Source organism: Acanthochromis polyacanthus, chromosome 10, assembly GCF_021347895.1.
Source record: "Acanthochromis polyacanthus isolate Apoly-LR-REF ecotype Palm Island chromosome 10, KAUST_Apoly_ChrSc, whole genome shotgun sequence".
Taxonomy (NCBI): Eukaryota; Metazoa; Chordata; class Actinopteri; family Pomacentridae; genus Acanthochromis; species Acanthochromis polyacanthus.
Genome location: NC_067122.1, coordinates 20,101,007 through 20,116,620, shown reverse-complemented (window position 1 = coordinate 20,116,620; position 15,614 = coordinate 20,101,007). Strand labels below are relative to the sequence as shown.

Genomic DNA, 15,614 nt, shown 5'->3' with positions numbered 1-15,614 from the left:
GAAAAGCTATAAGATTGATGGGAGCCTCTGGTAATCTCTCCTTGGGGAGTGACTGATGGCAACCGGGCTTTATCAACTGGATGTGCTGACTGCACCATAGCACAATCCCGCAGGCTAACAGTGACAGGCAGCACACTGTTTGCCCAAACAATTCTGCTTTGCTTTAATATTCATTAGTCTATATGACAGTAACAGAAAAGAAAAAAAATACAAAGTTTTAAAGTCAAAATGTAACTGTAAACAGACTAAACTCTTAGTTTCCCAAGGCGTGAAAGACAATTGGATTATGCCCTGGGTCAGTCAGAGGTGTAAGCAGGCCAGCTGGTCCATATTACCTTTGGGTTTAACCCCTTTCCAATGCATCATTAAGATTGACTGTGTGTCCTGGCCTCTAAATTGAGGTTATTGGTCTTAATCCACTGCGCCGATAAACTCCTAATAGCCTACACTGTGTGGACATGAAGCATGTCTCGCCCTATGCCTCAAAAGACCTCATTTATATTTATGACAACCTCGACTCTCCATTCCTGATTAATCCACTTAATATTAGGACGCAGATCCGTAAATCTCCTTCTCCCTCTGTGGTGAGCAGTAAGAGAGCCGGGGATGTGACGAGAATGTCAACTCTAAGATTTGCAAAAAGAGAAAAAAAAACTCAAAAAACACATTTGCTCCCAAACACCCCATCTATTGCAATGCCAAAGCTTTTCACTTGTCTCAGAACCAAAAACTCACAGAAGCACAGCGGATGGCTGGCAGACTCCAACATTTGTACATTATCATACCCGTACTGCACTCCCTAAGAAGATTGGTTTAAGTCATAAGCAAGCTATTGAAGTTCTGACGATTATGATCCTCTCTTTCACTGTGGAGGACAGAGAAAGAGAGCCTGAGAGACAGACACATACTGAGTCACAGATTAGCCAGTCAGCAGAGAATAAGTGCTGCTTAATTCCCTCTGAGGAGTTCAAAGGTGCCTGTGTTTTGTGAGCTACACTGCACACACTGAGGAGCAAGCGTTTTCATGAGAGGAGAAGCATCAAGGCTTTAACATGTCAGTGACAGCAAGGTTACAAGAGTCACAGAAACAGGTGTCACAGAGTTTTATGTTTCAAGAAGTTTCTGTTCTCACTTTCTACAAGCGCCTGATTGGATGCATCCTCACTCCCACTGTCTTTGTACACGACTCACATCTCTTAATGATGACAGGGAGGAGTGTGTCCTTGAATACCCCTGAGAGTACCTCCTTCCACCTTCACTCATCCTTCCCCCCTTCAACTCAGCTTAAGCAGATGGCCACAGATGGGAAATGGAGCCCCAGTGAATCTAGTCGCATCTGTTTTGGGTCACTCTCTGCTTTACTCTCCTGCATGTATATCTACTTACACCATACACATACAAGGCGCTTCCTTCCTGCTCATTGCTTGGTTGCTATAGCACATGCAGATGGCACATACTCTCACTATGGCATCATTACCTGCACAGGAAAAGGTCTCTGTTGATACAACACAAAGCATAGTGTGACATTCTGCAAAGGGCACCCACCTTTAGTGAACACTGTGGCTCTATGTGAACAATAAAAACGGTTGCATACAAGGAAATTAAAACTGATAAAGCTGAGCATCCTATGGGGTAAATGGCCAAGGAACGGCGGAGTAACAAACGTGTGTCTCTGTGTGGACTGTCATTTGTTCGTTGATCTCATTTGTTGTGCTTTCATTCAGGACTTATTGCTGCAGTTCGCTGACCCAAACTTAAATGTGGCCTGAAGAAGAAGTTCCAGAGAGTGTTTGAGGGCGTCACTAAAGCAGGACAGCCGACCCTCCTGAATGAGATCTACACAGAGTTGTACATCACAGAGGGAGGGACTGCAGAGGTCAGTGATGAACATGAGGTCAGACAGATTGAAGCAGCATCCAGGAAAGCAGACAGAGCAGAAACAAGCATCAGACCAGAAGACATCTTTAAAGGTTCACCTGGAAGAGATGGACCAATCAGAGCAATGATGACAAAGGGGAGTGGCTGGCATCGGGAAAACAGTGTTAACACAGAAGTTTACTTTAGACTGGGCTGAAGACAAAAGCAGCCAGGACACCCAGTTCATGTTTCCATTGACTTTCAGAGAGCTGAATGTGCTGAAAGAGAGAAAGTTGAGCTTGGTGGAACTTGTTCATCACTAACTTCAGCGAAACCAAAGCAGCAGGAATCTGCAGCATTGAAGACTTCCAGGTTGTGTTGATCTTTGATGGTCTGGATGAGTGTCGCCTTCCTCTGGACTTCCACAACAATGAGATCCTGACTGATGTTACAGAGTCCATCTCTGTAGATGTGCTACTGAAAAACCTGATCAGGGGGAGTCTGCTTCCCTCTGCTCGCCTCTGGATAACCACACGACCTGCAGCAGCCAATCAGATCCGCCCTGACTGTGTGGATGTGGTGACGGAGGTCAGAGGGTTCACCGACCCACAGAAGGAGGAGTACTTCAGGAAGAAATCCAGAGATGAGTAGCTGGCCAGCAGGATCATCTCCCACGTGAAGACAACATGAAGCCTCCACATCATGTGCCACATCCCAGTGTTTTGCTGGATCACTGCTGCAGTTCTGGAGGACCTGCCGAGAACTAGAGAGAGAGGAGATCTGCCCAGAACTCTGACTTAGATGTTCATCCACCACCTGGTGATGCAAACCAAAGTCAAGAAGGTCAAGTATGATGGAGGAGCTGAGTCAGATCCACACTGGAGTCCAGACAGCAGAAGAATGATTGAGTCTGTGGGACAACTGGCTTTTAATCAGCTGCAGAGAGGAAACCTGATCAGAATCAGAATCAGAATCACTTTATTCATCCCCAAAATGAATAAAGTGATCTTCTATGAGTCCGACCTGACACAGTGTGGCATTGATATGAGAGCAGACTCTGTATACTCAAGAGTGTTCACACAGATCTTTACAAGGGAGAGAGGGCTGTACCAGGACAAAGTGTTCTGCTTCGTCCATCTGAGCGTTCAAGAGTTTTTGACTGCTCTTCATGTCCATCAGACCTTCATCATCTCTGGAATGAACCTGCTGGAAGAACAAAAAACAACATCCCATTGGACTGAACTGTTCCAGAGTTATTCAATAGTTTCAGAGAGCTGTGGACGAGGCCTTACAGAGTCCAAACGGACACCTGGACTTGATCCTGTGCTTCCTTCTGGGTCTGTCACTGCAGACCAATCAGAATCTCCTATGAGATACCTTTAGTGGTACTAGGCAGTGAAATGAACAAGAAATTGAAGAAAACAAGGGGGGTCTAATATTTTTTTTCCATGACTGCAGTTATGAACTTCTTGTCTCACTACTCAGTTTATCTGCATCCATACTACACATATTTAACACTATAAGTTGTTATTTATTAAATTATTATTAAGTTGTGAATCGACTCTGTTTCTGGCATGCTTTTTTTTTTTTAAAAATAAATTGCATATTTTACTTTCAATTGTCTTGGTAAGGAGAATGTTTTTCTTTTTTTAGTCTTGGAACCTATTTTATTGGATTCCTTGACCCCCAAAAATGTACACCTTGACACCAAGTTTGTCATTATAGCTATAACAGAAGCAAAGATATGGGCCTCTAAAGTATGGTCAGCGGCCATTTTAAAAATGGCTGCCAAAATGTGATCTCACTTGTGTCTTACCATAAATTTATTTCTATGGCCCTAAGGTACTTCTGTGCCAAAGGGGACTTTTGCATCATGGCTTGAAGTCAAAAGTCACTTAACCTCCCTACTGTTATGCACTCATCCAAATATGGCTGCAGGAGATCCAACAGGGAGCCCAAATAAACAGAATATTGAAGTTGAAGGTTGGTTTTATTTGCCATTCTAACTGCACATGTATACATTTTACAGGAGCTATTGTTCAGTCAGGATCAGGAAAAGCTGGCAAAATATAAACATACCATAACAGGAAAATATAACATGTAAAATGTACAGTTGCATCAATACCTGGATTCACCGAAGCATTTGGTTCTGTGCACACAAAGTGCATGTAGCAGAGCAAATAGGGAAATTAAGAAAAGGAGAAAGAAAAGAGGTCCAGTTAAGCTGTGATCATGTACTTGTAACTTGTAAGCAGTTTTTTCTTGCGAACTAAACAACCATGATTTATTTGATCCCTGCTTTGTTGGTTTATCTGTTACCATGTGTATTTAACTGCATAGCCTGAATGTAATATGCTTTGGAAATATTGTTTCAAGTAAATTGATCTGACACCTCCTGCATTCCCTTAAAGAAAAAAGAAAAAAATATATAACACAATAACGAAATAACTTTTTTAATGACCTGTTAAGCCAAAAAGAGGTTGAAACCTTTGATATGTTACAATTATGTTTATAAAAATCTCACTTTTGTCTGATTTACCTAAAATTTATGGTTTCATAAACCTGCCAACCTTCTCTGCACATCCCAATGCTAATGTGTGACGACCAAGTGAAATGAGAAATGGCTTCCCTGGCCAGAACAGCTCCCATTCACAGCACAGCAAGTGCCATCCATTTCCAAGCGACAGATCATTACAGCTCTGATGGTCGACAGATGGTGATGAATTGGCACTCATACCAGTGCTGGGCAATTTTGGAGGCAGTGAGTTGCACAAACTGCTTTGTCACATTTTTTTCCACAATGTAGCCATCCTGATGGTGCCAAATAATGCTGGGAACTCCACTACACTTCCTTCCACTCCCTCAGTTCACCAGAGATGGGTAATACTGCAGGGATCACCCTTGAGCTTGTTGCTTGATGCATAAACAGATGTTTGTTCTGATAGAAGCAGTCACAATTCACTAAAGACACTGACTAATATTCACCATATGGCAACCTAATAACATCTAACAAATTGCATGCCACAATTAGTAATACAAACACACAGCAAGACCTGACTTCTGAATGTCCCATTGAGTATAGCAGATAAACAGAAGCTCCAGAGATATAATGCAGCTCACCAGCTAACAAGAATAAGTGAGATACTGTGGAGGCCTTTCATTTTTATACTAACCAATGCTGTCATCTAGTGGTCTAAATCTGCTTAGGTCATAATATTCCTGCACCGCTCCATGTAAAAGAAACAAAAAAGGTTTCTTCTGTGCACAGCTTCCATTGATAAACATTAGACTTATGTTATGTCCCCGTATATTTTTTTAGTTATTTATTTTTTTAATTTAGGCTTTCTCTCCCTGTTTAGAAAAATAGTGAAAAAGGAAAAGGGAATATGTAGGTAACAATGACACATCAAACCTGAATTCCAGTATGATCATTTAAAGTAAGAAATAATGTGTGTTGGACAATCTGTTTTTTAGCATTGAGAAAGAGAGAAAAATGCATGCACATAATTACATTTTGCTTCATAATGTGTATTTTCATCTACAATTAAGGGTGCAAAGACAAATTTGAAAAAAAGCTGTAATGCACAGATTACAGAATATTAATTTGCAACAATAGCAGTGAACTGTCTATCCAATGTTTTCCTATACAAAAAGAAACTGCCAAAGTCAAAGCCAGATGCTTTTATTGAATATGACCGTGGTTGTCTCTGCAGTTCCAGTAATTACTGGATTGCAACAAAATGCTGTATATAAAGAGTTTGCAACTAACCACACTGTGTTTACACTGTACTCATACTAGGCATCTTTGGCTTGGACAAAGCTCACTCACCATCTTACCCAGTAATCTGCATCTGCCTCATCAACCTCAACAGCAAAACCAACTGAATTACTGAGTCGCCAGACTAGAAGCACCATGGTATTTTAAAAATATTTTTAGAAAAGGCTTTTATTCCACCAGTCACGCTAACTGGAAGCTAACCTTTCTCTGGATGATGCAACAGGTGTCTTGAACATTACATGTACAGGACAATGAGGCTTCCAAGCTGCTGAGTGGGTTATTTCAGGCCAATGTGGCACTTAAACAGGATATCTGGTTGATGAGCATCAGCACTGATACTGGAAACAGCAGGTGTGTACATGCAAAAATGAAGTGCTTAAACCCTGATGACAATAGTATGACTGACAGTCCTGTTATAAAGGGGATCACCTCACATCTTGTCAGTGATATTCAGTTCAGAATTAAGAAGAAAATGAAAACTTGGCCAGTTTTTCAATTTCTTTTGTTCTTTATTTCCTGCATGGTGAGCAACAGCCTTACAAGACAGTAATGAAAGATAGAAGATCTCAGCCAATGTCCTACAAAGGAGGTGGATTAAGGGTTTACTATTTATAAAGAAGTACATCTGTTTTTTGTTTTTTTTGTCTTCTCATAAATTGCATTAAGAGTGTCTGCCACTGAATGTTCCAGCAAACGGTCTCCGTGGTTTGCTCACCTGGCCTCAGTTTAATCACTTCTGGTTTACAAAGGCAAATTTCTCACTGTGTTAAACCCACTGAGGCTTTCTCAGAACAAAAGTCATCAGAAAGATGTGCTTAGCAAGGCAAATCTTTTAATAAGGAGTGGGTTGAAAATCCTGTCATTTAAACACCTCAGGCAGAAAACTAAATGTAGGTTATGCAATATGTCATTCTGTGATTTTCTGACAGGTAAAGCCTAAAGATTATAGCCATGGTGTTCTTTTGGACTTGTGGCTCCAATACCACATTCAAAATACAGAGTATATTTTGTTAAGGAAATCCCCTGTGTGTGTGCAGTGTCAGCACTCACAGGTAAGCTTTGTCTTTTGACTGGTTGTGACCTGAAAGATAGCAATAGAACAAAAACTCAGTTCTTGGTTTTAAGTGCAAAGATTACTATGCAAGTGATTGCCTGCTTTGCAGGTTGTGCCTCAGCCTTTCCCCTTTTTAGAGATTTAACATGTAAAAATGTTTGGATAAAAGAAAACACTGACAGCATACAATACATTCGTTTCTAGTTAGGCAATTTTCTTTTCAAATTGTCCAGCAGATGTCACTCGCTTCACCAAGTATGCATGGCCTAAATATGTACCATAGACTACATCAAACTTATAATGACTGATAACAATTCAGTAAGTGTTAAAACCTACACTGAGAAGATGTGACATTAAGTTTCAGCTTATAGTGCAGAAAGCAACAGATAGGATGTCTCCGCAGATTTCTGTTTAATTTAAGTCTTTGGGTCACATCACACTAACTACTAGTCCCACAATTCACATGTATGGACTCCCGCCCAAGTTTTTTAGAGTCTGTCCAATTGGTGTTTAGACCGTTATGATTGACACATCGGTCGAGACATGTGATTGGTTTCTATGTGGTTTCCAGGAAGTGAACGCCACAATTCTAACCACCTCCCACATGTGAGCCCCCGTCGATAGCACCACGCGCAGCGTGTGGAGGAGAGAGAAACCGGTCGGGAAAGCAACGTCATTCCTCGGACCACCGACTCGACGTAGCGCAGCAGACAGAGAGCGGAGCGGAGCGGCGTTGTCCGAGGCAGGTAATGTACCGGCCCCGTTTTTACCGTTACAGCTGACATCTGCAAAGCTGCTGCTTAGTTTCCATATGGTTTCCAGGGGAACACGAGGAAAGTAGGTCGTATTAGATAAGAACAGGGTGGACGCTAGGGCCTGGCAGACTGCAGGCCTGCTATTCTCCGCGCTCTGTACTGACACAGACAGCCCGGGCAAAGCCTTTCCCTCACGGTCTGTCCAGTTGCCAGTACTGGTCAGGTGCCTTAACGGACACCGCGCCACTAGTTTGGAGAGGTACCCAGCCCAGCTAGCTGAGACTAAATATTTGTCAGTTTAATAAGACTCTGAACATTGGCCAGTCTATGTACTGGCCAGTTAACCTCATACGTTTGTCTCTCATTTTTCACGTCTTTTCAGGTGCTGAAGCGATTACAGCAGAAAGATGGCGGACGACCCCAGCGCGGCGGACAGGAACGTGGAGATATGGAAAATCAAGAAGCTGATTAAAAGTTTGGAAGCAGCCCGCGGGTACGTTATTATTTTGGGCTGTGTGTTGATGAAATGGCCGGACAGACTGTATCGGTGTTTGAGATTTCGAGTGATGGTGTGAATGTGAACCGCCGCAACAGCTGGAGCTCGAATAAGTGGGGCCGAATTTGGGAGTGGTTAGCTTAGCATAGCTTAGCTTATCTTTGCTTCTGCTGCTTATATCTATGCTGCTGCTATCCCGTTAGCCGGTTGCTAAGGGCTAACTGCTGTCGCATTTAATCTATCAGTTGGCTGGAAACATTGTGTTAATTTGGGAGAATGTGTGTTTTGTTTTGCCCCCGATTGTGTGTTATGGCTGACATTGCGGATAATTCAGTGTTGAGTGCCACAAAGGATGTGAAGCTAGTAGCGGTGATGCTAGCTTTGTTGCTAATGACACCCGCTAATAGACGTCATCTCTGGAAAGAGGCCGCCATGGGTGTCTTTAACAAAAAAGCACGTTGATGAGAAAGGAAGGCCGGCTAGCTTAAAGTTGAGCTTTCAAATGTTCCGAGATGCATTTCACAACTTCATATGTCGTCTGCCAGGTCATTTTACATGTAAAATATACGACAAAGCTTCTTAATTCCCTCAAGAGTCCACTAAGTTCGTCACCTCATGGCAACCGAGCTGCTGAGCCATACATTAAAGCGCTACCGGCTTAAAAATGGTCAGGTGAAAGGAATTCAAGATCAGATGTTGGCCGGTAGGCCTCTTGAATTATCAAACACGGCATGTGAAATGTGGGTGTTGCTATACTGGCTTGTAGCTTGCTCTGCGACAGTTTGCCGTTTGGTGTTGCGCAGAATTTGCTGTCCTGTGTTCCGCCGCCTGCCATGTCACCCACAGTTGACTATTTGCCCTACATTAATCCAGCCGCTGCTACCTGCCCGTGTGTGTGTGTGTGTGTGAGCGCAGTGTCACAGCCTGCACTGGTATGCTTTGTCTTTTGACAGGTCGTGAACACAGATACAACAGTGTGGAGCTGAAATTCAGTCCTTGGTTTCAAGGGCAGGGATTGTACTGTGTAGCTGAAATCCCACTCTGTTTGTCCCTCAACCTTTCAGACCTTGTGGATGTGATATTTTACCAGTAAAGATTGTGTATCTGTTTATCCCTCAACCTTTCAGACCTTGTTGAGGTGGTACTTTACCAGAAAAGGGTGTGTTAAAAAATTATCTCAGAATAAGTTATCTTTGGGGTAATAAATTCATTAGATGAATCAGGTCAAATTTGCAGTAATCAAACTGTAGTTGGTGTCAATAATACATCATATCATTGTGATTTTTATAGACATGTATCGAGCCGTGGCATTTTCCACTTACACTGTAAGAGTCATAAACTATTAATGTTTAGTCTGCATTCCATAACATCTTGACTGTATGCAAGTCTGTGTTCATATAAGCACTAACATTTAATCCTCACTCTCTCCGTTTAGTAATGGCACCAGTATGATCTCATTGATCATCCCTCCAAAGGACCAGATATCCAGAGTGGCCAAGATGTTGGCTGATGAGTTTGGCACTGCTTCCAACATCAAGAGTCGAGTCAACAGGCTCTCTGTACTTGGGGCCATCACCTCCGTACAGCAAAGACTAAAACTCTACAACAAGGGTATGTGTTGAAATGAAAATACTGCTTATGCTGTGGGATTTTGGTTCTCAGTTCAACAGATCAAATTCCTGTTAGGCACACCTTCATCTGGAAAATTCTTGTATATTATTACATTTTCACATCGTAGAAGAAAATTGTCCTGGGGGGAAAAAAAAGCAAACTTGCCACACAGCATAGTGACCTTTCAGGACTTTCAATTGCAACATCCGTGTACATACTGCACTGCTCTTTACAGCATTACTAGCTTCTCCTTCAGAAGCTATACATTGTGTATGCATCTTTACAAAAGCCTAGTATACGTCTAGTCTTTTGACCTCTGACTTTTCTCTCTTGCCAGTGCCACCCAATGGTTTGGTTGTGTATTGTGGCACCATTGTGACAGAGGAAGGCAAGGAGAAGAAAGTCAATATTGACTTTGAGCCTTTTAAACCAATCAACACCTCCCTGTACCTCTGCGACAATAAATTCCACACCGAGGTGAGAAATTAGACTTGAATTCTGGGTGCCTGTACAATATTTTTCTTGTAGAGAAGATTTATTGGAAGCAGTGTTGTCTTCTGGTATCTTTGTTTCACTTTGTCACATTCTCATTGTCCATTATCTTTCCTCACTACCCACTAACACCAGGCATTGACAGCCCTGCTCTCTGACGACAGTAAATTTGGCTTTATTGTGATTGACGGTAGTGGGGCACTGTTTGGCACACTGCAGGGCAACACCAGGGAGGTGCTGCACAAGTTCACTGTGGACCTGCCCAAGAAGCACGGTACTGACCCACAATGCTCACAATAACAGAACACTGAACTTTTGATATTTTCAGCCACATGGCAGCAGTGTTTCGGGAATTGCTTAAATGTTATTCTGCATTAGTTTGAGGCTTAAAGTTTTACACTTTAACAAACATCTGAAGTTTGTGTCTCTGGTCTTTATTTGTCTTTCAGGTAGAGGAGGACAGTCTGCTTTGCGTTTTGCTCGTCTGAGAATGGAGAAGAGACACAACTATGTGAGAAAAGTAGCTGAGACAGCTGTCCAGCTCTTTGTGTCGAATGACAAAGTTAACGTGGCAGGAATGGTCTTGGCTGGCTCTGCGGACTTTAAGACTGAACTCAGCCAGTCTGATATGTTTGACCCAGTAAGTTTGAGTCTGTTCTGATAAATACAGTACTAATTAAGTATTTACCGTGTAATATATCGATGTTAAATTCATATGAGTTCATGTAGTAAATTCTGAGACTCATTTAAACTCTTTAATTTATTATTGCCACAATCTTGTAACCGTTGAGTAAATATAAGGCAGGTGGATTTGTTTACATTTTAAAATTATTGTTGCACAACATTTGCGAAATAAATACAAAATTAAGATGTTTACTCAAGACAACCTAATTGTATTCTGGGTAAATACAATGGAGTTAACTATCTGCATTTCTTGCTCTTCTGACTGTTTATAATAATTGGCCTTTTAAACTTAGCCATGCCATAATGGAGAGTACCTTCTTTAACCTGTTATTATACCCACTTTATATTGCAAAATCATTTAATATACCCATTTTAGTACATTTTGTAGTTTTCTTTTGTCTTTGAGTTGAAATATACCACAAAACTCCCCAATGTCAGAGATGTCTACATGTGTTGGTAAGGAAAAAGCCTTAAGTATATTGCTAAAAGAATAACACACTTGCATAGGAAGCACAAGACGCTTAGACGCTTGTGTTGGCAGTTCTTCGGCTGCACTAAGCCTCAAACAATGGCAGTGCAAAAACAATGTTAAGTGAATTTTCCACAGCTGTAGTGGCAACAAAACCTACGGCATAAATTATCATTATTGTCAGCATATTTCTGATGATAGCCTTGTCCTATTTTTTTTCTCATCAGGCACTGGAAAACATTCTTAAGCTGCTTGTATTTGATTCTGCTAACATCACCCTGTGCATCTGCGCAAATATCTTTACAGCTTACAGAAGCAAAGGCTGCTTGATTATGACCAAAACAATAGTCACAATAATTTTTGCTTAATGTTGAGATCACAAGTATGAATTCATTTTAGGGACAAAATGTTTTTATTGCACTTTCACATTTAAATTACCAGAGCCATGGGTTCACTGCTGTGTTGGGCTGCATTTTTGCTAATTTACAAATCGTTATATCAAAATAAGATTCAGTGCATCGCCTAGAAACTAAATATAAATACAATTATACCAAAAACTGTACTTGCCATTCATCTGCTTAAAAATTTGCACTACAATTTAACAGACTTTCTCTAAGCAGTTCATATCTTGAATAGGGTAAATACTAGCTATATGGCTGTGCGAATAAAGGCCTTTGGTATTCCCATTCAGTTCCTGCAGTACACACAACTTAGACAAGTATATGACTAAAATTATTTTTGGAGAGATTGAAATAATGTGTTCTAATGTCAGTTACACAAGCTGAAAATAAGTGATTTTACCTGGAGGCTTTTAATAAGTGGAGGTTCCTGTGAGTGGAGCACACATTTTAAACATCAGTATCAAGGTCAATCATGTTCATTTATCTGAGAAAACTCAAAGCTGTGACTGTGATTAACATTCATTTAACTCTGGAGCCCTAACAGAAGTGTTTGTGTGTTTCTGCAGAGGTTACAGGCCAAGGTTCTGAAGCTTGTGGACATCTCGTACGGAGGGGAGAATGGTTTCAACCAGGCTATTGAGCTCTCAGCAGAAGTTCTCTCAAATGTCAAGTTCATCCAGGAGAAGAAGCTCATAGGTGAGTTGTCTGTTTGACACAGTTTTAAAGTGTCAGCAGCACGAAACAAAACTTTTGTTGTTGAGGTTTTTCTAATGGTTGTCTCTCTCTTTAGGGCGGTACTTTGATGAGATCAGTCAGGACACAGGGAAGTACTGCTTTGGTGTTGAGGACACACTTAAAGCCCTGGAAATGGGAGCAGTGGAGATCCTCATAGTCTACGAGAACTTGGACACCATGCGTTACATTCTACGCGTGCACGGGGCAGAGAGTAATGGAGCAGAGAACGGTACACATCCACGTTTTCCTTGTCTGTCATAGCCGAGACACAAGGTAACAATAAGATGTTGGGATAATAGAGTTTTTATCCTCCTCCTTTGATTTACAGATGAAAAGACTTTGTACTTAACGCCAGAGCAGGAGAAAGACAAGTCTCACTTCACAGACAAGGAGGTGAGCACTCCAGAGAAATGGCAGATCCCCGTGTGTTACGTCAGGCCCATTACCCATGATGCAATATCTTCCTGACTTCTGATTTCGTTTGTAGACGGGGCAGGAACATGAGCTGATCGAGAGCATGCCACTGCTGGAGTGGTTTGCTAACAACTACAAGAAATTTGGAGCCACATTGGAGATAGTAACAGACAAGAGTCAGGAAGGGTCCCAGTTTGTCAAGGGCTTTGGAGGCATTGGAGGTGAGCACCCTGATTACAGTAGGATTTTTCACACTTTTTGTACATTGAAGTATGAACATCAGGTTGAGAAATATGGAGAATATGTAGCTCAGTTTTTTTTCCATATGTGTTTATTCTGTGGACTATTTGAGTACCTGTACTAACCTTCAGAGAGAAGGTGCAGGTTCAGATCTGCTCAAATATATAATGTACATTTGATTCTTAAGATACACCGGTATAGTTGGAAGTATAGAAATTAGCTGCGATGAAGGCAGATTTGAAGTACCCAGGAATTGTAAGGTTGCTGTGTTGTAATTCTCATCTCAAGGGCAGCCAGGCACTAAAAATCCTTATGGGTTCAATAAATTGTCACATTGTCTCCTATTTGCCAAGTGTTCTAATGTTGTTTCTAACTTCATCACTTTAGGGTTTGTTTTATTAATCTTTTCGTCTATTTGGTGTTACGACTAAACCCAAGTGCTATAATAAATCCCACCATTAAAAATAAAATTAACATGGTTCCTTGCCACATGTAAGGCCTTTTCATATTAATATAGTGTTGTCTGATAAGAATTTGTATTATGACGGCCTTCATGTAGAATGTTTGATTAATGCATTTTTTAATAAAGGGGGGCCTCTAGGTGGTTCCTTGAAAATGTTCTCCTCACCTGAAAGTAAATTTTACATTGTTGGGCTTGTAATTCAATAGGAAGCACTTAAAAGACCCAAATGTGACAGAATTTCTGAAGTCATCACATTATGTTGGTTAATCTATCATCTTTGTTTTCCTCAGGTATCTTGCGGTACAGGGTGGATTTCCAGGGCATGGAGTACCAAGGAGAGGACGATGAGTTCTTTGATTTGGATGACTACTAGGTAGTCTTTGACTGATATTGGGAGAAAAAAAGAAAAGAAAGGAATGAATGAAGAAATAAAGAAAGAAAATGCCACCTCTCTTGCAGCAAGTGAGAGGTGCAACTGTGTTGACCATATATATGACAGACACACCTTCCAATTTACCTGTTGCATACACAAACTTGCACATACATCTGTACACACAACAAAATGCATCATACAGGCCGAAGAGGAGTGAGATTTTCTTTCATCCAGAGAGGGAGAAAGCCCTTCCTGAATAAATCCCTGCCTTAGAGTGCTGGTTCCTTCCCCTAGTTGGATTGGACTCGACTCATTTTTGTTCTTCTTTTCCTCCTCCCCTCCATTTTGAATGAACACAACAGCAAGCTCCCAGATTCCTCGCTGCCCCTAACCTGGTCTGAAGATGAACTTTGGACTCGCTCCTCACATATAGAAATATATTTTCCTTTCTTGCCTCATCATGCCCCTACCCTCTCTCTCTTTCTCCTGTCTATGCTTTCTCTCTCTCTTTTTTTTGCATTTCATTTTTTACTGGTAACTGCTGCTGTTGTATTTTATGAGAGTGGGGGATTTTTTTTACCTGGGTTTCTGTAGAGAAAGGGGGACAAAGTATTAAATTTGAACTGCTGAAAACCATTGCTACCTCCTCATCTGCTGTGGTCTCAATCCTGTGCCGTGTCTGACGTGTTACTGAAAAGGTTGACCTTTTTCTCGCTTTCCTGACATCAAATGAGGATGTTGAGATGGTCTTGTGTGGAATTCAATTGTGTAATTGGATAATCCAGATCAGTCACCTCATCTTGAAATTGAATTAATTCTATATTGGATACAGTATTCCTTTACATCCCCCTTGCCTTATTATATATTCTCATATAAAATTCACTGAAGTGTTTGAATCTGGATTATCGGATTCCATTCGTGACATTTAATTGCATTTGTGAATTTCTCAGCTGTCTGTTACCACTTATTTGTTTAAAATCAATATTTGTCAGTACTTTCTTGCAGAGAAGATATGGTAACCATCTAGAATATTTGCTTGACTTTATTAGGAAAATAAGATCAAAGATAATGGCAAAGATTTTAATAAATTTATTAATAATGCCTTGCGGAGAAATTGTAAAGACTAGTTCCCTAGGGATCTGTGAAAATTACCTTTTTAAACACACGAAACATCCGTTTTGACATAAGTTATTCACATTACAAGCTAAGGATAACTGAACTAAGACACTGAATGCTCAGGAGGGAAGAAAAACACCCTGATTACAACCTCTTTTTAAGATAGTATAACAGGCGTGAGAGTTGGAGACATGAGTAATTCAGAATGTACATTCAAGTGATGCAATATTAATGCCTGAGATATTCATAGGGATGCATCAGCAAAGGTGAACTGAGGTAAAGGGTGTTATCTGAGGTGCGCTTGGGAGCCTGGTTTACTGCATTGTCTGGATTGATTGAATAAAACCTCCGTGTCTTCTTACATTTGTCCAGGTTCAGGCAGTGCCACGGTCTGCAAAGTTACCTCAGTGACCTTGTTGGTGTGTAATGGTTTTATCATGCCACTTTTGATTGTCTCTACATATTTGGTTGCATTTATTTTAATCATGAGTGGCCATTGTGGGACAATATGCATTTATGAGTGGACATGTATGGAAAGGACCCAAACCTTTCTTAAATATTATCTATGATCATATGGTCACAAAGCTAAAACACCACTGAGCCTTTCTGTTTCCTTTTTAAAGCAGCAACTTCTGTTACTGTTTTAAAGAGTTGATTTAATTGATCAATTCAGTTA

General features: G+C 41.0%; 1 protein-coding gene across 2 annotated transcripts; it reads left to right on the top strand.

Annotated features, from left to right (window-relative positions):
- The first annotated feature begins 7,282 nt into the window (after nucleotides 1-7,282).
- Nucleotides 7,283-14,458, top strand: etf1a (eukaryotic translation termination factor 1a). Of its 2 annotated transcripts, none has more exons than XM_022211964.2 (11): nucleotides 7,283-7,435; nucleotides 7,827-7,937; nucleotides 9,376-9,551; nucleotides 9,889-10,028; nucleotides 10,179-10,317; nucleotides 10,493-10,683; nucleotides 12,164-12,293; nucleotides 12,388-12,561; nucleotides 12,661-12,725; nucleotides 12,820-12,967; nucleotides 13,740-14,458. In XM_022211964.2, the coding sequence occupies exons 2-11, from the start codon at nucleotides 7,852-7,854 to the stop codon at nucleotides 13,820-13,822; spliced, it is 1,332 nt and encodes a 443-aa protein (XP_022067656.1). In that variant the 5' UTR covers nucleotides 7,283-7,435; nucleotides 7,827-7,851; the 3' UTR covers nucleotides 13,823-14,458. The 2 variants fall into 2 exon arrangements, with proteins under 2 accessions (XP_022067656.1, XP_022067657.1); XM_022211965.2 differs by lacking the exon at nucleotides 7,283-7,435 and adding an exon at nucleotides 7,531-7,703.
- The last annotated feature ends 1,156 nt before the right edge of the window (nucleotides 14,459-15,614 follow it).

What these genes read in the sequence shown, in the direction of transcription:
- etf1a (XM_022211964.2), top strand. Translation starts at nt 7,852, where the DNA reads ATGGCGGACGACCCCAGCGCGGCGGACAGGAACGTGGAGATATGGAAA. An exon ending in GGACCTGCCCAAGAAGCACG is followed by an intron (nt 10,318 to 10,492) that starts GTACTGACCCAC and finishes TTTGTCTTTCAG; the next exon opens with GTAGAGGAGGACAGTCTGCT. An exon ending in GGGCTTTGGAGGCATTGGAG is followed by an intron (nt 12,968 to 13,739) that starts GTGAGCACCCTG and finishes TGTTTTCCTCAG; the next exon opens with GTATCTTGCGGTACAGGGTG.